Source organism: Salvelinus fontinalis, chromosome 7 (assembly GCF_029448725.1).
Source record: "Salvelinus fontinalis isolate EN_2023a chromosome 7, ASM2944872v1, whole genome shotgun sequence".
Lineage (NCBI taxonomy): Eukaryota > Metazoa > Chordata > Actinopteri > Salmoniformes > Salmonidae > Salvelinus > Salvelinus fontinalis.
Window position 1 is genome coordinate 58,695,786 of NC_074671.1, and position 24,840 is coordinate 58,720,625.

The 24,840-nt window shown below is 44.5% G+C and overlaps 1 protein-coding gene across 4 annotated transcripts in view; it reads right to left on the reverse strand.

Moving 5' to 3' along the window:
* Positions 1 to 24,840, reverse strand: part of LOC129859862 (collagen alpha-1(XVIII) chain-like) — a 108,979-nt gene that overhangs the window by 24,972 nt on the left and 59,167 nt on the right. For 3 of the 4 annotated variants that reach the window (XM_055930054.1, XM_055930050.1, XM_055930053.1), the window contains exons 2-24: positions 11,723 to 12,270; positions 10,715 to 10,795; positions 10,519 to 10,578; positions 10,314 to 10,389; positions 9,638 to 9,694; positions 8,931 to 9,085; positions 8,747 to 8,764; positions 8,434 to 8,640; positions 8,106 to 8,132; positions 7,852 to 7,914; positions 7,681 to 7,764; positions 7,522 to 7,575; positions 7,282 to 7,416; positions 7,086 to 7,142; positions 5,449 to 5,493; positions 3,509 to 3,631; positions 3,279 to 3,350; positions 3,163 to 3,189; positions 2,967 to 3,065; positions 2,812 to 2,847; positions 700 to 783; positions 575 to 604; positions 422 to 457 (exon numbers count right to left, since the gene is read on the reverse strand). In XM_055930054.1, coding sequence (XP_055786029.1) covers positions 422 to 457; positions 575 to 604; positions 700 to 783; positions 2,812 to 2,847; positions 2,967 to 3,065; positions 3,163 to 3,189; positions 3,279 to 3,350; positions 3,509 to 3,631; positions 5,449 to 5,493; positions 7,086 to 7,142; positions 7,282 to 7,416; positions 7,522 to 7,575; positions 7,681 to 7,764; positions 7,852 to 7,914; positions 8,106 to 8,132; positions 8,434 to 8,640; positions 8,747 to 8,764; positions 8,931 to 9,085; positions 9,638 to 9,694; positions 10,314 to 10,389; positions 10,519 to 10,578; positions 10,715 to 10,795; positions 11,723 to 12,270 — 2,174 coding nt within the window. The remainder of the gene's footprint in view (positions 1 to 421; positions 458 to 574; positions 605 to 699; positions 784 to 2,811; positions 2,848 to 2,966; positions 3,066 to 3,162; positions 3,190 to 3,278; positions 3,351 to 3,508; positions 3,632 to 5,448; positions 5,494 to 7,085; positions 7,143 to 7,281; positions 7,417 to 7,521; positions 7,576 to 7,680; positions 7,765 to 7,851; positions 7,915 to 8,105; positions 8,133 to 8,433; positions 8,641 to 8,746; positions 8,765 to 8,930; positions 9,086 to 9,637; positions 9,695 to 10,313; positions 10,390 to 10,518; positions 10,579 to 10,714; positions 10,796 to 11,722; positions 12,271 to 24,840) is intronic. The other variant, XM_055930052.1, reaches the window with a different exon arrangement.

The window sequence follows — 24,840 nt, forward strand, 5'->3', positions numbered from 1 at the left end:
AATATACAACTAGTGTATAAAATCATGTTTTAGGCAGTTTTCAACATACAACTAGTGTATAAAATCATGTTTTAGGCAGTTTTCAACATACAACTAGTGTATAAAATCATGTTTTAGGCAGTTTTCAACATACAACTAGTGTATAAAATCATGTTTTAGGCAGTTTTCAACATACAACTAGTAGGCCGTACAGCATTGTTTTTTGAAATATTAGGGAGCACTATTAAGGTGTTTCACCTGTGAAATATATATTTTTTAAATGTTCCATTAACATGTTATAAAATCGTTTTTGGCGCAATCTCCAACAGAACTGTCCGTTACACTATTTGGTGTGTTTCAACTGTGAAATATCTTTAGAAACAGTAAAGGTAAATGTCTCCACTGTGTGTGTGTTCATTGGCAGTGTGATACTGATACGTACTGGGAATCCTGCCCGGCCGGGAAGACCTGGTCCTCCCTGGAGAAAAGGAAATAAGGGTTAGGCTGACTTTATAAAACATTATAAGACATTATAAAACTGCATGTAGAGTAACATAGTGACTTTAAAAGACTGTCTGCTGAGTCAAATTCTCACCTGTCCTTGATTCCCAAGAACTCCATCAAACTACAACGAGACAGAGACAGGTAGGTCAGTTGTGTCACTGAAACATCACTATGACCCAGAGCAGACTAGACCGTACAGTACACAGCCACACTCACACTGCCTGAGGTCTGGTAGATCTGTCCCGGTGGGCCAGGGGCTCCTGGAGGTCCAGGGGGTCCCCCTTCACGTCCTGGCTCACCCTATAACACCACACACACAACAACATGAGAGCCGTGGGACAATCAATAGACGACTTACGCTAAAAGTTTGGGGTCATTTATTTATTTATTTATTTTTTTTGTGGGGGTGGATCAGCTTAATATTGCGGAAAGAATGTTGCTTCCAATGTAATTGTCTGCATCATTTCCAATCCCCCATATTTTTTTGGGTAAATATATATATCCATTCACGTATGCATACATATACACATATATACATACACATACCTACATAGACATACATACTTTTTTTAAAGAGTATACCTTTATCATTATTCCCCGCAAACCCTACCACCGATCCCCCAATTGGAGTAAACTGATAAACATTTCTGTTTTTACCTTCAATTTATACATCTTATACACATTTTACAGACACAGTCTACTTTATAATAGTTCTCTCTTGTTTGTTCTTAGTCCTTCCTCTATTTCTGTTGTCCATCCAGTTTGATTTCCACTTGTAACTGTGCTATTTCACAATAGCTCCGCACCTATACACATTTCACAGATCCCGTATGCCCTACATTGTTTATCTTGTTATTAGTCCCACCCTTCAGCTCCAATCAACCTTTCCCATCTATCTTCCAACATCATCCATTTCGGATTTTTATTTGCCATATATTTTTCAACTGTGCTGTGATGCTTCACAAAATATTTGAATCTTCCTATTCTCATAGCTTCCACGGATTGTAAATTAAAAATAAACATTTTTGCTAAAATAATTATTACATTATTGATTGATTGACTATGGCTTTTCAAATCCCCCAGTATTGCTATCTGTAGCGTTAGTTCTACGCAAATGTTGCAATTCTTCAACCATTCCTGGACCTGTGACCAAAAACGAGCTACATGCGGACAATACCAAAATAAATGGTCTAATGACTCTGCCTCCTCACAGCAGAATCTACAGAGCTGGGAAGATTGTATCCCCCATATATATAACATTCTATTAGTTGCAAGATTTTTGTACAATAATTTAAATAGAAAAATTCGAAGTTTTGAATCCGGCGTTGTTTTGCGTATCAATTCATAAACCATGTGCCATGGAATGGGTACATCGAAAATCTCTTCCCAACTATTTTGCAATTTATATGGCACAGCTGTAAGTTTTTTGGTCCTTAAATGAAATTGGTATATGTTTTTATTTATCACACTTTTCTTTAACCATTTATGTTCTTTAATATAAGGCCGACATACAAGTTCCTTACTTTTATCCCCTTCCACCTGCCTCTTCCATTTTTGTGGTAATGCTGCAATTAATTGGTTGTAATTTTGGGTAGAGCAGACATTTCCATATGTCTGTGTTAGCTGCATGTGTGACATTACTCCACCAGTCCTATTTATGATATCGTTCACAAAAATTATACCTTTTTTAAACATTTCTTCGATAAATACCGTTTTTTTTATCAATTACTATATTTGAATTTAACCACAAGATTTGTTGTACTATTTGTTCCGTCCTTTCAGGTGGATTAAACTGAAATTGCAACCAACTTTCTAAAGATATTTTGGAGATTATTTCCTTTTCAAACAACCGAAAGTGAGCAGGTGTAATCTGAATAAAGGGAAAAAGGCCCTTCTTGAACATAGGATGAGACATTCGTACCAATCTACTAGAGAACCAGTTTGGATTTAAGTATAACTTAAAGTTTGGGGTCATTTAGAAAAGTCTTTGTTTTTGAAAGAAAAGCAAATGTTTTGTCCATTTAAAATAACATCAAATTGATCAGAAATACAGTGTAAACATTGTTAATGTTGTAAATGACTGTTGTAGCTGGAAACTGCAGATTTTTTTATGGAATATCTACATAGTCGTACAGAGGCCCATTATCAGCAACCATCACTCCTGTGTTCCAATGGCACGTTGTGTTAGCTAATCCAAGTTGATCATTTTAAAAGGCGAATTGATCATTAGAAAACAGCTGAAAACTGTTGTGCTGATTAAAGAAGCAATAAAATAAAATGTAAAAAAATCAACCACCAAAATATGGTAATCAGGAGTAGGTAACTCACCCTTTCCCCTCTGTCTCCCCTCTCCCCTTTGTCTCCCTGTGTATACACAAGAAACAAAACAGAATAGGTTAGTGCACTTTGCGTGGGTTACTCTAAAGCCTAAGTAATGTTCTAATAGAGTCTGGGGAGGTGGCTGAGGGATAATGATCTTCTACCGATATTCCTGGGAATCCATCCATCCCTGGTGTTCCATTCTGTCCTCTTGCTCCCTCGCTCCCCTTCTCTCCCGAAAGCCCAGGCAAACCAGATCTTCCCTGGATGATGACAGGAATACAGTAAGCATTGCTATATAACAAAGATATGGCCTCCAATCAAACTTAGCAATATTCAAAGGGATTTCCTGGTTCTTACCGGAAGGCCAGCGATTCCGGGCGGACCCTGAAAAACAATGGATATGTGACTATGTATTAGTTGACGTGATCGTAAAGGCAATCCAAATGATGAGTGGATGGCAATTTATAGATCACCTGTGGTCCTGGAATCCCTATCACTCCAGCAACACCATTGACCCCCGTCACTCCGGAACCCTCCCTGTCACCCTACACAGAGAGGACACAGATACAGTTCAAAAAAGACTATTCCACAAAAATATATGTCGTTTGTATGAAGGGATTTGTATGAAGGGAGCTTTGGGTGGGAGGTTCAGCTGTAGTTGATGTAGTCTGGGTGGGTGGCAGGAGTTGTGTACAGTACTCACATAACGCACGGGGTAGGAAGGTCCGGGTGGTCCTGGAGGCCCAATCGGTCCCATGGGCCCAGGAAGCCCAGCCAAGCCCCCCTGCCCTGCCTGACCAGGCACTCCAGGGTCACCCTGAGAACCCTGGTGGTTAGGAGCGAAGAGGTGAGAGACAGAGAGAGAGAGAGATTGTAAGTGTGTGTGTGTGTGTGTGTAAAAATCAGCAGTCCATTTACATATAGACATAATTGACACAGCATGCTAACAGACAAATAAAGAAGCATTCCACAAAATTGGAAACACATTTAAGCTGAATTATTACTATAACAAGCAATGTAAATCAATATTGAAAATAATAAAAAACTATTATAAAAACCAATGACTGCATATAGTTTAGTTCCAATATTAAACATCCAGACTGATGGTGAAATATCTTAAGCAACGACATGCTATTTAAGATGTTATGTCAGAAGTCAAACAAGCAAGCAAATGTTCCATTTGTCCTATAATGAACACACTGAGAATTAGAGTTTTTCTCAGTGAGTTGATTCCCCCACGTGATGAATGCAGCCGAAACCAAGGAACCAATAGCAGGAGACCCAGTAGTACCTGTGACCCATCACCTTCACTAAAGATACTGGTCAAAAAGGAGGAGAAGGCAGACAAAGAGTTTTACTAGAGGGAGACAAGCATAAGATCTGTATCTGTGAGAAAACCCTCACCAACATCATGTTTAGACTATCAATCTCTAGGAGAAGTCCATCACCAACATCATGTTTAGACTATCGATCTCTAGGAGAAGTCCATCACCAACATCATGTTTAGACTATCGATCTCTAGGAGAAGTCCCACCACCAACATCATGTTTAGACTATCGATCTCTAGGAGAAGTTCCATCACCAACATCATGTTTAGACTATCGATCTCTAGGAGAAGTCCCACACCAACATCATGTTTAGACTATCGATCTCTAGGAGAAGTCCCACACCAACATCATGTTTAGACTATCGATCTCTAGGAGAAGTCCCACACCAACATCATGTTTAGACTATCAATCTCTAGGAGAAGTCCATCACCAACATCATGTTTAGACTATCGATCTCTAGGAGAAGTCCCACACCAACATCATGTTTAGACTATCGATCTCTAGAAGAAGTCCCACACCAACATCATGTTTAGACTATCGATCTCTAGGAGAAGTCCCACACCAACATCATGTTTAGACTATCGATCTCTAGAAGAAGTCCCACACCAACATCATGTTTAGACTATCGATCTCTAGGAGAAGTACACCACCAACATCATGTTTAGACTATCGATCTCTAGGAGAAGTCCCACACCAACATCATGTTTAGACTATCGATCTCTAGGAGAAGTCCATCACCAACATCATGTTTAGACTATCGATCTCTAGAAGAAGTCCCACACCAACATCATGTTTAGACTATCGATCTCTAGAAGTCCCACACCAACATCATGTTTAGACTATCGATCTCTAGGAGAAGTCCATCACCAACATCATGTTTAGACTATCGATCTCTAGGAGAAGTCCCACACCAACATCATGTTTAGAATATTGATCTCTAGGAGAAGTCCATCACCAACATCATGTTTAGACTATCGATCTCTAGGAGAAGTCCATCACCAACATCATGTTTAGACTATCGATCTCTAGGAGAAGTCCATCACCAACATCATGTTTAGACTATCGATCTCTAGGAGAAGTCCCACACCAACATCATGTTTAGACTATCGATCTCTAGAAGAAGTCCCACACCAACATCATGTTTAGACTATCGATCTCTAGAAGAAGTCCCACACCAACATCATGTTTAGACTATCGATCTCTAGAAGAAGTCCCACACCAAACAGCACCAAAGACACAAGGTCAAAGTGAAAATAGCTATAAATTTATATTTAAGATTAGAGGTGGGATAGTATGGGTGTATTTCAGAGCTCACCTTCTCTCCACTGGGCCCTGGAAGACCTAGATCACCAGCTTCTCCCTGCGGATGAGAGGGAGAGAAAGATGGGGAAAGAGAGATACAGAGAGAGAAAGAGACAATCATCTCAAAAGGATCCCTATACAAAGGTCCAGTTCTGTGTGTGCTGTATACAGTGATATATAAACTCAGCAAAAAAAGAAACACCTTTTTCAGGACCCTGTCTTTCAAAGATAATTTGTAGAAATCCTAATAACTTCACAGATCTTCATTGTAAAGGGGTTAAACATTGTTTCCCATGCTTGTTCAATGAACCATAAACAATAAATGAACATGCACCTGTGGAACGGTCGTTAAGCCTTAACAGCTTACAGACGGTAGGCAATTAAGGTCACAGTTATGAAAACTTAGGACACTAAAGAGGCCTTTCTACTGACTCTGAAAAATACCAAAAGAAAGATGCCCAGGGTCCCTGCTCATCTGCGTGAACATGCCTTAGGCATGTTGCAAGGAGGCATGAGAACTGCAGATGTGGCCAGGGCAATATATTGCAATGTCCGTACTGTGAGGCGCTTAAGACAATGCTACAGGGAGACAGGACGGACAGCTGATCGTCCTCGCAGTGGCAGACCACGTGTAACAACACCTGCACAGGATCGGTACATCCGAACATCACACCTGCGGGACAGGTACATGATGGCAACAACAACTGCCCGAGTTACACCAGGAATGCACAATCCCTCCATCAGTGCTCAGACTGTCCGCAATAGGCTGAGAGAGTCGCCTATGGGCACAAACCCACCACCGCTGGACCAGACAGGACTGGCAAAAAGTGCTCTTCACTGACGAGTCGCGATTTTGTCTCACCGGGGGTGATGGTTGGATTCGCGTTTATCGTCGAAGGAATGAGCGTTACACTGAGGCCTGTACTCTGGAGCGGGATTGATTTGGAGGTGGAGAGTCCGTCATGGTCTGGGGCGGTGTGTCACAGCATCATCGGACTGATCTTGTTATCATTGCAGGCAATCTCAACGCTGTGCATTACATTGAAGACATCCTCCTCCCTCATGTGGTACCCTTCCTGCAGGCTCATCCTGACATGACCCTCCAGCATGACAATGCCACCAGACATACTGCTCGTTCTGTGCATGATTTCCTGCAAGACAGGAATGTCAGTGTTCTGCCATGGCCAGCGAAGAGCCCGGATCTCAATCCCATTGAGCACGTCTGGGACCTGTTGGGTCGGAGGGTGAGGGCTAGGGCCATTCCCCCCAGAAATGTCCGGGAACTTGCAGGTGCCTTGGTGGAAGAGTGGGGTAACATCTCACAGCAAGAACTGGCAAATCTGGTGCAGTCTATGAGGAGGAGATGCACTTAATGCAGCTGGTGGCCACACCAGATACTGACTGATACTTTTGATTTTGACCCCCCCTTTGTTCAGGGACACATTATTCAATTTCTGTTAGTCACATGTCTGTGGAACTTGTTCAGTTTATGTTTCAGTTGTGGAATCTTGTTATGTTCATACAAATATTTACACATGTTATGTTTGCTGAAAATAAACGCAGTTGACAGTGAGAGGACGTTTATTTTTCTGCTGAGTTTAGTATGATCATTTGAGCTGAAATAAAATAAGTCTCCTCCCTGTCTCATACCTTCTCTCCGCTACTGGGTCCTGGGGTTCCAGGCCTGCCAGGTGGACCAGCGGGCCCCTGAAAAACACAGCATGATATCAATACATAATGGTCAACAAATCAAGACATTCATTTCAATGCTGTAGTTGTGCTGTCTACAGTTAACTAGGCACAAAACATATGGTCATGTCAGATATAGTAGAGAGAGGGTCCTCACTGGTAGGCCACGGGCCCCGTCCTGTCCGGGAGGTCCAGGGGGCCCGAAAGAGCCTGACTCATGGGAGCTGACACCACCGGCTGAGGGGCCAGGGGGACCTGGGGGGCCGGGGGGGCCTGGTAAACCACGGAGAGTCTAAAGAAACAGTCAACACAACAGTCTTGGGTTTCACAATACACAGTTTGTGAAAAGTTGTTTTTCTGGGCCAAACTCAAAATCTCTCCATCAGCTAAAACATACCTGTATTTTCTCCAAATCTGGGAATCCTCCTGAGCCTTCCATATCCACAAATGTCTAGGGACAAATGAAGAAACATTAAAAGTGGTATATTGGTATATTCATGTCTGATCCACATGAATTAATGGGCTGAATGGCCTGATGCTGTAGTGGTTGACTCACAGCGCGATCAACTGTCCCTGGGCCTGGGTGTCCAGGTGGCCCTGGAGGACCCCTGGGACCTGGGTGACCATCACCACGATCCCCCTGGAGAGGTCACAACCTTTAACCTTTGGGCACCTCCGATAATATTCAAATACTCATGCTCTTAAATAAATGGCTTCTGGCCTTTACCTTTTCTCCTTTGACCCCTGAGTCTCCTTGTGTTCCTGGGAACCCTCTGTCTCCGGCAGGTCCCTAAGTTGTGGTGGGACAGAGAGAGAAGACACAGCTTAGTGAGGCTGACACTGTCTGACCACTGCTACTGACCACCACCGCTTATCAATAATGACATCTGACTACCACTGTATTTCTCCTCACACAATTAACAATGAATAAAAAAACATGACATGAGATCAATGGGATAAACATCAGAAAGTGACACTCACTAATTTGCCATCCTCTCCTGGATCCCCCTGGGGAATGAAATAGATATGGTTTGTTACAGTCAATTCAAAGAAAATGTACAAGTACTGAGACCAAATAAAGTGAGAATGCTCTACATAGAATACAGTGCCTACGGAAATTAGGCACGAAAATACGGTATTCAGACCCCTTGACTTTTTCCACACTTTGTTACGTTACAGCCTCATTCTAAAATGGATTTAATAAATCAGCAATCTACACACAATACCCCATAATGACAAAGCAAAAACAGGTTTTTAGTCTGAATACTTTCCGAATGCACTGTATGTCAGAAGGTATGGTACAACTCACCGCCTCTCCCTCTGGTCCCTGGGGTCCTGCTGGTCCTTTGACCCCTGGGGGCCCCATCGGCCCCATTGGCCCGGCCACTGGCTGCACCACAGAGCCGTCCCCTAGCCTCACAACCTGGGCAGCTGGCCCCCCAGGGCCAGGAGGGCCAGGGGGACCAGGTAAGCCACGGTCCCCCTTGGAGCCTGGGTAACCGAACCCAGAACTGCCCTGTGGGAAGAAAACAATCAACTACCTATTTAATCTGATCACTTCAATGACTAGCTAAGATGAAGTCAAATAAAAAGAAGCTGGGAAGGACAAAGTCAAAACGTACCTTCAAGCCTGTGTCTCCCTGAAAGAAAAAGGAGACAAAGACAAGTTGTATGTAATGTTGGAAGTATTACATGTGTTTCAGAGGCATGTATGAGGTCTGTCTGAATCAGATGTAATCAGCTATGGGGGTCATCAGTTATAAGGGGTGTATAACACACAGTAGTGTGCCAGGCAGCATGCAGTACCTTTTCTCCACGTTCTCCTCCGCCTGATGAAGAGCCAGAGGAAGAGGCAGAGCTGGAGAAAGACCCCGAGTCCCCCTTTGGCCCGGCGGGACCTCTGTCCCCTGGACTGCCCTTCTCCCCTCTGTCCCCCTTCTCCCTGTTAGAACCAGTAGGGTCTGACGATACACAGAGAGACACATAGAGAGGGAGAGAGACACAGAGAGAGGGAGAGGTGGGTGTTAGAATAGACGTCAGAAGTAACATCGTGGTCATCATCGGCATGAATGTTGCTGTCATCATCACTTTCACTAGCATCCTCTATCCTCAGTTAGCGTCCTACTACCTTTGTCCTCCCCTTCCACAGAGTTCCATGCCAAACTATTCCACAGAGTTCCATGCCAACCTACTCCACACAGTTCCATGCCAACCTACTCCACACAGTTCCATGCCAACCTACTCCACACAGTTCCATGCCAACCTACTCCACAGAGTTCCATGCCAACCTACTCCACAGAGTTCCATGCAGACAGGACATGCTGAGGGCATGATGAGATCTCATCAACCTAGTCCAGTGCAGCTTCCCTGAATTCTGACATGGAGTGGTAAGGGTATACTGTCCTGAAATCAGGGACTGGTTGTCAGGGAACTCCACTGGACCTCATTGGAGAGTGTTTATAATATAGCCAGACAGACAGACGGCCGGACAGATAAAGTTTCCAGTGACCTACCTGGTTGACCTCCTGACCCTGGTCTGGACTCTACTGAGGTCTGATGATTCCTGTCACCTACAGTCAATCAACACAAACACACTTGCCTGCATTTCTAGTTCGTACACTAGAAAACACTAACAATGATCAACAATGTTGGGGCAGTAACCTAAAGGTTGCTGGATCGAATCCCCGAGCTGACAAGTTAAAAATCCATCATTCTGCCCCTGAGCAAGGTAGTTAATCCAGGCACCGATGACGTGGATGTCGACTAAGGAAGCCCCCCCCCCCCCCTCAGAGGGGTTAAATGGGGAAGCCACATTTCCGTTGAATACATTCAGTTGTACAACTGACTAGCTATCCCCCTTTCCTTTTCCTTTACAATCAGCCACTCTTGAAGGAAAATTAAAGGTAATGTCTACCTTCTCCACTAGAAGGTGCTAGTGTGCTGTATATCCCAGCATACCGTATCTAACGAGCAACAAGGTTCTCAAGTAGTGTGGTATTACACTAGGTACATATTTGCATGACAGATAGTTTCACAGTTTTTACATCAACAGTTTTTGTTAGCACTGCAGTTACTCTAAATATAGCTTGGTTGGTTGACTATTATATGCGCATTTTCAATAAACCTAAGTAATATTTTAGAGGATAACTTTACAGATGATGTCATCATTGTTCGACTCAGCCCACTGACCTGTTTCTGAGAGCCTGTCGCTCACTGATGATGTCAGAGGGGGCTCTGGCACCGGTCGGAGAGATGGAGGGGTGGTCTGACAGGAGGGAAGAGAGGAAGGTTAGACAGGACACAGACCCTGATCCAATACTTTCACAGTAAATCCTTCCTTCTAATTCCACATCACAGAATAGATTAACAGGACAACATAGGATAAAGAAGATACCTTTACAGTTTTGCCAGTCTCTCTTCTGTCCCCATCCCCACTGCCAAAGTCACCTGAGGCCTGAGAGAGAGACAGAGAGAGAGAGGGAGAGACAGCAAGATAAACAGACAAATCAAGGCATTTGAGAAAACGTTAGTTGACATGAATCATATCATATTCCTACTAAACTGTCTGGTTCTACAGTCTAATCACTCACAGCGTCTGAGTCATCATCGTCTTCACAGAGTAGCTCAGCTGCTCGAGGGTTACCCACCACGTTCAGCTCAGCAATCGCCCCCTGCACAACACGCACAGACACACAGGCACACACACAGAGACAGACAAACACACTGATGACTGTGAGAAAGGAGATACTGTATAGCCATTGGGGCAGTATGAATTTAATGATGCCAGTCAGGATCTAAGCCATTAATATACAATAAAATGTAAAGAGGATGTGTCTGACTGACCGTGGCCTTACTAACTCAGAACAGACAGAGTCTTGCAGAAACAACAGACAGGGTTCTAAATCTCTCCCAGGGGCCTAATAGAGTTAGACTATGAGAATGCACGTTTCAACACACTGTTAAAAACAGCAGGTGTGAGTGAGATGAAACCTAAACCCACGCGTTGTTTGGGGGTAAATCCCTCACTAATCGCTCCCACAGGAATCTCAGTCAGGTATGTGTCACTGGCAACAGGAAAGCCAGACAGCCAGTCACATCTCACTAACAGCACTACTAACCCCCCCTTCCTCTAGTAAATCTATTTGCTGAATCTGTCCTGTCGTCTGGCCTTTAAACTTTGACCCCTCAGCATAGTCACTGACCCGGCTAACCACATGTGATGGTCACATAGGGTTTGACACCAGAGCGAGGGTTGGGGGTGGGGGTGCAGAACGATAGAGACTTTAGGGAAGAGTTATACCAATGTTTTACATGAGGGAACAATAAAGATATTTTACATGAGGGAACCATGAAGATGTTTTACATGAGGGAACAATAAAAATGTTTTACATGAGGGAACAATAAAGATGTTTTACATGAGATAACAATAAAGATGTTTTGCATGAGGGAACAATAAAGATGTTTTGCATGAGGGAACAATAAAGATGTTTTACATGAGGGAACAATAAAGATGTTTTACATGAGGGAACAATAAAATTAGAGGTAAATATGTGTGGTCAGGTCAGCATTAGAGGTGTGGTTGGCGATCCATACTGTACCTCGAACCTGTCAGGGTCCGCGCCTCCCGCCTGACCCACGAAGATGCCTGCCCCCCTGTCCAGCTCCATGTTATCTGGCGAGCGCTCCAACTTCACCGTCTTCCCAGAGGCGTCGCACCCCATGAAGAAGGTCACCTGGTCATTGAACACGGACAGAGAGAACTTGGTCCAGGAGACTAGGTCCAGGGAGGGCACAGTGAAACTAGCGGCCAGGTACGAGGCCTCAGAGTCGGGCTCTGTGTAGTAGAACAGAATCTTCTGATTCCTGCCGTCAGCGTCCGGGGCGCTCAGCTTCACCCCCACGTACATGAACTTCTGGGAGGCGTCTGTGATGGAGAAGAGGACCCCGGGGCTGGAGGGGATGATTTGGAAGACCAGGGAGAAGTCTCTGTAGAAGGGGTTGGGGAGGTGGGCCAGGGCCGGCTGTCCCGCAGCAGTAAGCCCGTCCAGCCCTCCGAAGTAGTAGGCGGGTTTCCCCCCCGGACCGGCACGGGATTCATCAGGAGGCAGGTCTCCGATCAGCTGCAGTAGAGTCACACCACTCTCTGCTGCAGGGGAGACAGGACAGGAAGTGAGGTTACACACACGAAGCCAGCACTTACAGTACAGGAGTCCCATTGGCCCAGCCCAGAAACAAAGCACTAGCCCTTACTTAGGTCCCAGGGCACTGTGTAGATCTGAAAACATTCGATAGCTGTAAGCAGTATAATAAAAATGGCACCTTGCATTCTGATTTGTCCAATACTTATAGATCTGTGCCTAGGACTCCTTTCAGACTAGTCTACATAAAGTGCCCAGGGCTTCTTTCAGACTAGTCTACATGAAGTGCCGAGGGCTTCTTTCAGATCTAGTCTACATGAAGTGCCCAGGGCTTCTTTTAGATCTAGTCTACATGAAGTGCCCAGGGCTTCTTTCAGATCTAGTCTACATGAAGTTCCCAGGGCTTCTTTTAGATCTAGTCTACATGAAGTGCCCAGGGCTTCTTTCAGATCTAGTCTACATTAAGTTCCCAGGGCTTCTTTCAGATCTAGTCTACATGAAGTGCCCAGGGCTTCTTTCAGATCTAGTCTACATGAAGTGCCCAGGGCTTCTTTCAGACTAGTCTACATGAAGTGCCCAGGGCTTCTTTCAGATCTAGTCTACATGAAGTGCCCAGGGCTTCTTTCAGAATAGTCTACATGAAGTGCCCAGGGCTTCTTTCAGATCTAGTCTACATGAAGTGCCCAGGGCTTCTTTCAGACTAGTCTACATGAAGTGCCCAGGGCTTCTTTCAGACTAGTCTACATGAAGTGCCCAGGGCTTCTTTTAGATCTAGTCTACATGAAGTGCCCAGGGCTTCTTTCAGATCTAGTCTACATGAAGTTCCCAGGGCTTCTTTCAGATCTAGTCTACATGAAGTGCCCAGGGCTTCTTTCAGACTAGTCTACATGAAGTGCCCAGGGCTTCTTTCAGATCTAGTCTACATGAAGTGCCGAGGGCTTCTTTCAGACTAGTCTACATGAAGTGCCCAGGGCTTCTTTCAGACTAGTCTACATGAAGTTCCCAGGGCTTCTTTCAGACTAGTCTACATGAAGTTCCCAGGGCTTCTTTCAGACTAGTCTACATGAAGTTCCCAGGGCTTCTTTCAGACTAGTCTACATGAAGTGCCCAGGGCTTTTTTCAGACTAGTCTACATGAAGTTCCCAGGGCTTCTTTCAGACTAGTCTACATGAAGTGCCCAGGGCTTCTTTCAGACTAGTCTACATGAAGTTCCCAGGGCTTCTTTCAGACTAGTCTACATGAAGTGCCCAGGGCTTCTTTTAGATCTAGTCTACATGAAGTGCCCAGGGCTTCTTTCAGACTAGTCTACATGAAGTGTCCAGGGCTTCTTTCAGATCTAGTCTACATGAAGTCCCCAGGGCTTCTTTCAGGTCTAGTCTACATGAAGTTCCCAGGGCTTCTTTCAGATCTAATCTACATGAAGTGCCCAGGGCTTCTTTCAGACTAGTCTATATGAAGTTCCCAGGGCTTCTTTCAGATCTAATCTACATGAAGTGCCCAGGGCTTCTTTCAGATCTAGTCTACATGAAGTGCCCAGGGCTTCTTTTAGATCTAGTCTACATGAAGTGCCCAGGGCTTCTTTCAGATCTAGTCTACATGAAGTTCCCAGGGCTTCTTTCAGATCTAGTCTACATGAAGTGCCCAGGGCTTCTTTCAGATCTAGTCTACATGAAGTTCCCAGGGCTTCTTTCAGACTAGTCTACATGAAGTGCCCAGGGCTTCTTTCAGATCTAGTCTACATGAAGTGCCCAGGGCTTCTTTCAGAATAGTCTACATGAAGTGCCCAGGGCTTCTTTCAGATCTAGTCTACATGAAGTTCCCAGGGCTTCTTTCAGACTAGTCTACATGAAGTTCCCAGGGCTTCTTTCAGATCTAGTCTACATGAAGTGCCCAGGGCTTCTTTCAGACTAGTCTACATGAAGTGCCCAGGGCTTCTTTCAGATCTAGTCTACATGAAGTGCCGAGGGCTTCTTTCAGACTAGTCTACATGAAGTGCCCAGGGCTTCTTTCAGACTAGTCTACATGAAGAGCCCAGGGCTTCTTTCAGACTAGTCTACATGAAGTGCCCAGGGCTTCTTTCAGACTAGTCTACATGAAGTTCCCAGGGCTTCTTTCAGACTAGTCTACATGAAGTGCCCAGGGCTTCTTTCAGACTAGTCTACATGAAGTGCCCAGGGCTTCTTTCAGACTAGTCTACATGAAGTTCCCAGGGCTTCTTTCAGACTAGTCTACATGAAGTTCCCAGGGCTTCTTTCAGACTAGTCTACATGAAGTTCCCAGGGCTTCTTTCAGACTAGTCTACATGAAGTGCCCAGGGCTTCTTTCAGACTAGTCTACATGAAGTGCCCAGGGCTTCTTTCAGATCTAGTCTACATGAAGTGCCCAGGGCTTCTTTCAGACTAGTCTACATGAAGTGCCCAGGGCTTCTTTCAGACTAGTCTACATGAAGTTCCCAGGGCTTCTTTCAGACTAGTCTACATGAAGTTCCCAGGGCTTCTTTCAGACTAGTCTACATGAAGTGCCTAGGGCTTCTTTCAGACTAGTCTACATGAAGTGCCTAGGGCTTCTTTCAGACTAGTCTACATGAAGTGCCCAGGGCTTCTTTCAGACTAGTCTACATGAAGTGCCCAGGGCTTCTTTCAGATCTAGTCTACATGAAGTGCCCAGGGCTTCTTTCAGACTAGTCTACATGAAGTGCCCAGGGCTTCTTTCAGACTAGTCTACATGAAGTGCCCAGGGCTTCTTTCAGATCTAGTCTACATGAAGTGCCCAGGGCTTCTTTCAGACTAGTCTACATGAAGTGCCCAGGTCTTCTTTCAGACTAGTCTACATGAAGAGCCCAGGGCTTCTTTCAGACTAGTCTACATGAAGTGCCCAGGGCTTCTTTCAGATCTAGTCTACATGAAGTGCCTAGGGCTTCTTTCAGACTAGTCTACATGAAGTGCCCAGGGCTTCTTTCAGACTAGTCTACATGAAGTGCCCAGGGCTTCTTTCAGACTAGTCTACATGAAGTGCCCAGAGCTTCTTTCAGACTAGTCTACATGAAGTGTCCAGGGCTTCTTTCAGACTAGTCTACAAGAAGTGCCCAGGGCTTCTTTCAGATCTAGTCTACATGAAGTGCCCAGGGCTTCGGGACTTTGAGTTGTTTCTGGACCAGACCTTTTTTCAGCTCCTGTTTACGCTACGCACTTAACCACTGGTTTAGGATCAGCTATACACTCCAAAAAGGGTTCTTTGGCTGTCCCCATAAGATAACCCTTTTGGGTTCCATGTACAAACCCTCTGTGAAAAAGGTTCAATATGGAACCCAGAAGGGTTTTTACCTGGAATCAAAAGGGTTCTACCTAGCATTGCAAAGGGAGGGTATATTACTGTAAACTTTACAAGTTTACCAGTAAATTACCAGAATGTTGGTATCTTTCAAGGATGTTATTTAATCTATCACAAGACATCTAGTGTCCCTTATGGGTACTTCAGATTATCACAGGTGTCTGTAATTATCTCTGGCCCGCTGTGTGACCTTACCACATGTAACATACAGTATATAAAATAATTAAATAAGATGATTTTCAAATAAAACATTGAATATAAAAGCTGCAAAACATTATCCAAAATATAAACCGTCAATTTAATGAATATCATTGGTGTTTAATATGAGGGTTACAGCATGAAATATATATATATTTTTAATTTACACACTTTAATTTATTTTACTATACATTTTTTGACAATGTTTCAGTGTCAAACTGGTGGAGGTTGTGAAAAAAGTCAATAGTTGTACGAGTTGCAGAGTTTCATTATTTAGGCTTTTTTCTCTTGAACCAGATGGTATATATACTAGAAACCTGTGGCCAATGTGGACACAGATATTTGAAAAAATAATCCTATATACTGTATGAATACATTTTGTAAAAGTTATTCAAGTATAAATGACCAAAGTTATGATAGATTGCCATATATTTTCTGTTAATAACCCAAAATGACTGAAGATTCCGGTAACTTTGGTAAACTACTGGTAGCTTTGCAACCCTAGTTCTACCTGGAATCAAAAAGGATTCTTCAAAGGGTTCTACTATGGGGACAGCCGAATAACCCTTTTAGCTTCTAGACAGCTCCCTTTTTTCTAAGCCTGTACCACCTTCCTTTACCATACCCCCAAACTTCACCCTCAGCTAAACAGCCAAACTGATCCTGAGTCCGTTGTTAAGGGCATAGAGTAAGCATACACAGAGTACTTTATCAGTGACATGGGGTTACCGAAGGGTACAAGGGCACAGTGCAGTAGCAGATTAGAAAGCGTCATGCCTCGATTGGTGTGCTGTGCTTCACCAAGTGACTTAGCCGTGATGAGTGCCTCAGGTCATACATGTGCAGTGGAGAAAACAACAAAGCCACTGGGCAAAAACTGGTTGAATCAACGTTGTTTCCACATCGTTTCAACAAAAAAAATGATATGTGGTGATGTTGAAACAAAGTGGAAAACTGATTGGATTTTTTAAAAGTCATCAGGGTAAGGGAATTTAGTCTTTATTTAACCCAACTTTTAACTAAAATCCAGTGACATGGTAAATTGTTTAGTTGATTTCACGTTGAATTCACATTAGCTAACAACTCAACCAAATGTAAATCAAAACTAGACGTTGAACTGAAGTATGTGCCCAGTGGGTACCAACTCGTGACCTAACGAAGGGTCAGTGAAATGTCAGCAAAGGTCTGTTGCAGAGTGAAATGACAAACCCCAGGCCACATGGACCAATCCCAGTACACTCAATAGTGCTTCAGACTCAATAGGGTTTCAGACTTAATAGGGTTTCAGACTCAATAGGGCTTCAGACTCAATAGGGTTTCAGACTCAATAGGGTTTCAGACTCAATAGGGCTTCAGAGTCAATAGGGCTTCAGAGTCAATAGGGCTTCAGACTCAATAGGGCTTCAGACTCAATAGGGTTTCAGACTCAATAGGGCTTCAGAGTCAATAGGGCTTCAGACTCAATAGGGCTTCAGACTCAATAGGGCTTCAGACTCTATTGGGCTTCAGACTCAATAGGGCTTCAGACTCAATAGTGCTTCAGACTCAATAGGGTTTCAGACTCAATAGGGTTTCAGACTCAATAGGGCTTCAGACTCAATAGGGCTTCAGACTCTATTGGGCTTCAGACTCAATAGGGCTTCAGAGTTAATAGGGCTTCAGACTCAATAGTGCTTCAGACTCAATAGGGTTTCAGACTCAATAGGGCTTCAGACTCAATAGGGCTTCAGACTCAATAGGGCTTCAGACTCAATAGAGCTTCAGACTCAATAGAGCTTCAGACTCAATAGGGCTTCAGACTCAATAGGGCTTCAGACTCAATAGGGCTTCAGAGTCTATAGGGCTTCAGACTCAATAGGGCTTCAGACTCAATAGGGCTTCAGACTCAATAGGGCTTCAGACTCAATAGGGCTTCAGACATTATTGGGCTTCAGACTCTATTGGGCTTCAGACTCTATTAGTGAATGGTTCTACCTCACCTAGGACAGGTCAAAACGTTCACGGATCTACAGTATGCAGTCAATGATGAACCCTTCTATTTTTCTATGATGGGCGATAGCAGATTTCGTGACAGCTCACATTATCTTTCAAGCGCAGCAGTAAGCCTGATTGACCAAGCTAGGTAGTAGATGTAAAATAAAAGCAAAAATAAGGCTTTATGGAGAGAGTTTTGGGGTTCAGCAGGCAAAGACTGTGTCAAATGAACTTGGGCTGTTTTAGCATAGAAAAACGTCTGACTGTAATCCAGTTCCCATGGACTCAAATAGCCTAGAGGGAAATGAGGAATAGTTACATGAGACTAACCATCACATTCACATGAAATAGCACCTCTAGGGAACTAAACACTGGACAGACAGACATCCTCTCATGGGTGAACTGTCAGAGTAGATTTATGACAGCTGTTTACAGAAAAACCCACACTGTACAATGTGAATGTCACACGAACCAGAGATATTTGAGATGTCCTATCCCTCCAGTGATGTAAACTTAAACAGGGGAAGTGAACTCCGTAACACTGTCATTTAGTGTCAGAGGATCTAGACTGAACCATGAGGAGTTATTCCAATAGCTAATAGTGTATCCTAAAGGGGATCTAACTTCTCAATGGCCAAAAGTGGCATTCATAAGTAAGTGCAATATCATATCATACATAAGAAATAAGCATCGAGGGGGTGTGGTATATGGGCATTAAACCACGGATAAGGGCTGTTCTTACACACGATGCAACGCGGAGTGCCTGGATACAGCCATTAGGTGCCTTATTGCTATTATAAACTGGTTACCAACGTAATTAAAGCAGTAACACCTATGGTATAGGGTCTGATATACCACGGCTGTCAGCCAATCAGCATTCAGGATTCGAACCACCCAATTTATAATGAAGATTATACAACGGGTGGGTCTAAATCCTGAATGCTGACTGGTTAAAATCGCATTCCAGCCAGTGTCTATTCTACAAGTTACCACGGGCTAAATCTATGAATGCCCTTTCAGGAGGTTGAGTAAGCCTACATTTTTAAATGCATCATGTCTCATTAGTATCATACTTCCAGTTGTGACTTGTGTGAATGGCATTTATTTGACTTTTGGAAAAAACTTGGGTGCAGCCCTTGGACAACAACCAATACACAAGGACTATCGTACTACATCCTAAGATGAATTGGAGCAAGAGACTCAACACTTTTTGGACTAATCCCAAACATATGTTTCCACACACTAACACGGCAACACCACTTAGTCTGTACAGTCTGTACTCACTCCCACACCATAATGCTAAGCCAGCTAGGGTCTCACTGGACACTGTGGTTATGCTTTCTACATTCTAAACTTGCAAGTCAGCCAAAGCTTAGCTGAAGATCCCGTGGGATTTCAGACAATTAGTGGGAGGCAGAGAGGGCAAGGGGGAGGCAGCTTCTCATCGGATGCACCTGCTATTGGTCCATCTGACAGGGCGCTAGGGCAGTCACAGCTGTGGCCCGGTTAGCCCAACACTACCGTAGACACTAACCCAACACTACCGACGATACTAACCCAACAATACCGCAGACACTAACCCAACACTACCGCAGACACTAACCAACACTACCGCAGACACTAACCAACACTACCGCAGACACTAACCAACACTACCGCAGACACTAACCCAACACTACTGCAGACACTAACCCAACACTAACCAACACTACCGCAGACACTAACCCAACACTACTGCAGACACTAACCCAACACTAACCAACACTACCGCAGACACTAACCAAACACTACTGCAGACACTAACCCAACACTAACCAACACTACCGCAGACACTAACCCAACACTACCGACGATACTAACCCAACAATACCGCAGACACTAACCCAACACTACCGCAGACACTAACCAACACTACCGCAGACACTAACCAACACTACCGCAGACACTAACCAACACTACCGCAGACACTAACCAACACTACCGCAGACACTAACCAACACTACCGACGATACTAACCAACACTACCGCAGACACTAACCAACACTACCGACGATACTAACCAACACTACCGCAGACACTAACCCAACACTACCGCAGACACTAACCCAACACTACCGCAGACACTAACCAACACTACCGCAGACACTAACCAACACTACCGCAGACACTAACCCAACACTACCGCAGACACTAACCCAACACTACCGCAGACACTAACCAACACTACCGCAGACACTAACCAAAACTACCACAGACACTAACCAACACTACCGACGATACTAACCCAACACTACTGCAGACACTAACCCAACACTACCGCAGACACTAACCCAACACTAACCCAACACTACCGACGATACTAACCAAACACTACCGACGATACTAACCCAACAATACCGCAGACACTAACCAACACTACCGCAGACACTAACCAACACTACCGCAGACACTAACCAAAACTACCGCAGACACTAACCAACACTACCGACGATACTAACCCAACACTACTGCAGACACTAACCCAACACTACCGCAGACACTAACCCAACACTAACCCAACACTACCGACGATACTAACCCAACAATACCGCAGACACTAACCCAACACTACCGCAGACACTAACCCAACACTACCGCAGACACTAACCAACACTACCGCAGACACTAACCAACACTACCGACGATACTAACCCAACACTACTGCAGACACTAACCAACACTACCGCAGACACTAACCAACACTACCGACGATACTAACCCAACACTACTGCAGACACTAACCAACACTACCGCAGACACTAACCAACACTACCAACGATACTACCCCAACACTACCGCAGACACTAACCAACACTACCGCAGACACTAACCAACACTACCGACGATACTAACCAACACTACCGCAGACACTAACCAACACTACCGCAGACACTAACCCAACACTACCGCAGACACTAACCCAACACTACCGCAGACACTAACCAACACTACCCCAACACTACTGCAGACACTAACCCAACACTACCCCAACACTACCGTAGACACTAACCCAACACTACCGCAGACACTACCCCAACACTACCGAAGACACTAACCCAACACTACCGAAGACACTAACCAACACTACCGCAGACACTACCCCAACACTACCGAAGACACTAACCCAACACTACCCCAACACTACCGAAGACACTAACCAACACTACCGCAGACACTAACCAAAACTACCGCAGACACTAACCCAACACTACCGCAGACACTAACCCAACACTACCGAAGACACTAACTCAACACTACCGCAGACACTAACCAACACTACCGCAGACACTAACCCAACACTACCGCAGACACTAACCAACACTACCGCAGACACTAACCAAAACTACCGCAGACACTAACCAACACTACCGACGATACTAACCCAACACTACTGCAGACACTAACCCAACACTACCGCAGACACTAACCCAACACTACCGCAGACACTAACCCAACACTACCGCAGACACTAACCCAACACTACCGCAGACACTAACCAACACTACCGCAGACACTAACCCAACACTACCGCAGACACTAACCCAACACTACCGCAGACACTAACCAACACTACCCCAACACTACTGCAGACACTAACCCAACACTACCCCAACACTACCGCAGACACTACCCCAACACTACCGAAGACACTAACCCAACACTACCCCAACACTACCGAAGACACTAACCAACACTACCGCAGACACTACCCCAACACTACCGAAGACACTAACCCAACACTACCCCAACACTACCGCAGACACTAACCAAAACTACCGCAGACACTAACCAAAACTACCGCAGACACTAACCCAACACTACCGCAGACACTAACCCAACACTACCGAAGACACTAACTCAACACTACCGCAGACACTAACCCAACACTAACCCAACACTAACCCAACACTATCACAGACACTAACCCAACACTATCGCAGACACTAACCCAACACTATCACAGACACTAACCCAACACTAACTCAACACTACCGCAGACACTAACCCAACACTAACCCAACACTATCGCAGACACTAACTCAACACTACCGCAATACTACCGCAGACACTACCCCAACACTACCACAGACACTAACCCAACACTACCGCAGACACTAACCCAACACTAACCCGAGTCACAAAAGAGCCTCAGGGAGTGATTTCTGTCTACCGAACATAACAAGGAACGATATTGAAAAAGATAAGAGAGGCAGAACAAAAGAGGAATATGGAATGTATCCACTATAGCTGTCAGAAAGTATTGCCAGTTACATACCAGCCATGTTTTGCCAACATGGATGTCATAATAGAGAATCCATTGACTCACTCACTTGTACTTCACTATACAAAATCAACTGGGACTGAGTTGCACTGCATTGAATGGGGATTCCCAATCCCATGCAGGTAGATGTCGTGTTGACAGAGGAGAACGTGGGAACACGACCACCACAACCCAGGATCACATTTCATTTCAGTCATTTAGCAGCTGAGCCACATGGGACCAGGGTGGCTGGCCAGGCAGGCAGCTTCCCTGTTCCCAATCTGACATGATTCCATGATTCTCCACACTGGTCTGATCCTTCACGCTATCCTGGCAACGCTCGGAGACGTTCCACAGCACTGCAGTAATAGGGAACCCTACAGCGTTCCAGGGATTCCCAGTCAGACATAGATTAAGGGAATATCCTGTCGATTACGTACTGCAGATGTCCCATCCCAATAGGGAATATATTCCCATCCATGGCCTACAGTGCACATTTTAAATTTGCAAAAAATTCTAAAACCTGTTCTTGCTTTGTCATTATGGGGTATTGTGTGTAGATTGATGAGGAAAATAAACAATTTAATCAATTTTAGAATAAGACTGCAATGTGGAAAAAGTGAAGGGGTCTGAATACTGAATGCACTGTATGTCTGTCAGCTGAGCTTATTCACCTGATAGTCACCTGATCTCTGTATGTCACCTGCTATATCATTAACTTCCACATTTGGAATAACATGGCAGCATCATTTAGTGAAGTGAGTGGGCTTAACAATGCATGCACTGACCATAGAATGTCATGCACAAAGTAAAGAACCCAGAACAAAACAAGGGTGTGTGTGAGTGTGTGTGTGTGTGTGTGTGTGTGTGTGTGTGTGTGTGTGTGTGTGTGTGTGTGTGTGTGTGTGTGTGTGTGTGTGTGTGTGTGTGTGTGTGTGTGTGTGTGTGTGTGTGTGTGTGTGTGTGCATGTGAAAGTGCGCCATGTGGGAATCCAATAAGCTTGTTAAGTACAGTACCCAGCGTCTGGGCCAAGAGCCCAGCACAACAGGGCCGCCAGTCTAAACATGCTGAAGTGGCTCGGGACGAGGGCTAACGACTGGCTCTCAAACCGTGACTAAGCTGATTTGTGGTGGGTGGTTTCTGTGAGGCACAAAATGGCTGCCATGTTGTATCACCCAGGTAGGTGCTAGTGGATGAGGGTGAGTTACGGTATGAAGTACTTTTAGACATGGTGGAAAGCACTATACAAATACAATCTAGAAAAAACTTGAGAAATCTTGTAACTACAAAAATCCTGCTTGCCAATCGATACATACACCAACCTGCATTCATTCATATCCATAACAATACATTACACTGAGAATTAATCAATCTTCCTTAGTGAATAAAAGAAACAGTAACATTTATGTCAATGTTGAAATTTGATATATTTAGCTGTATATACAGTGCATTCAGAAAGTATTCAGACCCCTTGACTTTTTCTACATTTTGTTACGTTACAGCCTTAAAAAAATGTTTCTCTCATTAATCTACACACAATACCCCATAATGACTTAGCAAAAAAAGGTTTAGACATTTTAGCAAATGTATTAAAAATAAAATAAATAATTAGGACGTTTACATAAGTATTCATACCCTTTACTCGATTACAGACTCAAGTCTTCTTGGGTATGACGCTACAAGTTCGGGCACACCTGTATTTGGGGAGTTTCTCCCATTTTCCTCTTAAGATCCCCTCAAGCTCTGTCAGATTGGATGGGGAGCGTCGCTGCACCGCAATTTTCAGGTCTATCCAGAGATGTTCGTTTGGGTTCAAGTCCGGACTCTGGCTGGGCCACTCAAGGACATTCTGAGACTCTTCCCGAAAACACTTTTGCGTTGTCTTGACTGTGTGCTTAGGATCATTGTCCTTCTGGAAGGTGTTCTGTTCATCTTTCCCTCAATCCTGACTAGTCTCCCAGTCCCTGCCACTGAAAAACATCCCCACAGCATGATGCTGCTACCACCATGCTTCACCGTAGGGATGGTGCCAGGTTTCCTCCAGACATGACGCTTGGCATTTAGGCCAAAGAGTTCAATCATGGTTTCATCAGACCAGAGAATCTTGTTTCTCATAGTCTGAGAGTCTTTAAGTATATTTTGCAAACTCCGAGCAGGCTGTCTTGCCTTTTACAGAGGAGTGGCTTCCGTCTGGCCACTCTACCATAAAGGCCTGATTGGTGGAGTGCTGCCGAGATGGTTGTCCTTCTGGAAGGATCTCCCATCTCCATAGAGGAACTCTGGAGCTCTGTCAAAGTGACCATCGGGTTCTTTGACACCTCCCTGACCAACGCCCTTCTCCCCCGATTGCTCAGAATGATGGAGGCCACTGTGTTCTTGGGGACCTTCATTGCTGCAGAAATGTTTTGGTACCCTTCCTCAGATCTGTGCCTCGACACAATACTGTCTCGGAGCTCTACGAACAAGTCCTTCGACCTTATGGCTTGGTTTTTGCTCTGACATGCACTGACAACTGTGGGACCTTATACAGGCAGGTGTGTGCCTTTCCTAATCATGTCCAATCAATTGAATTTACCACAGGTGGACTCCAATCAAGTTGTAGAAACATCTCAAGGATGATCAATGGAAACAGAATGCACCTTAGCTCAATTACGACTCTCATAGCAAAGGGTCTGAATACTTATGTAAATAAGGTATTTCTGTTGAGTTAAATAAAAAAATAAAACATTTTTTTTTGCATTCTCATTATGGGGTAATATGTATAGATTGATAAGG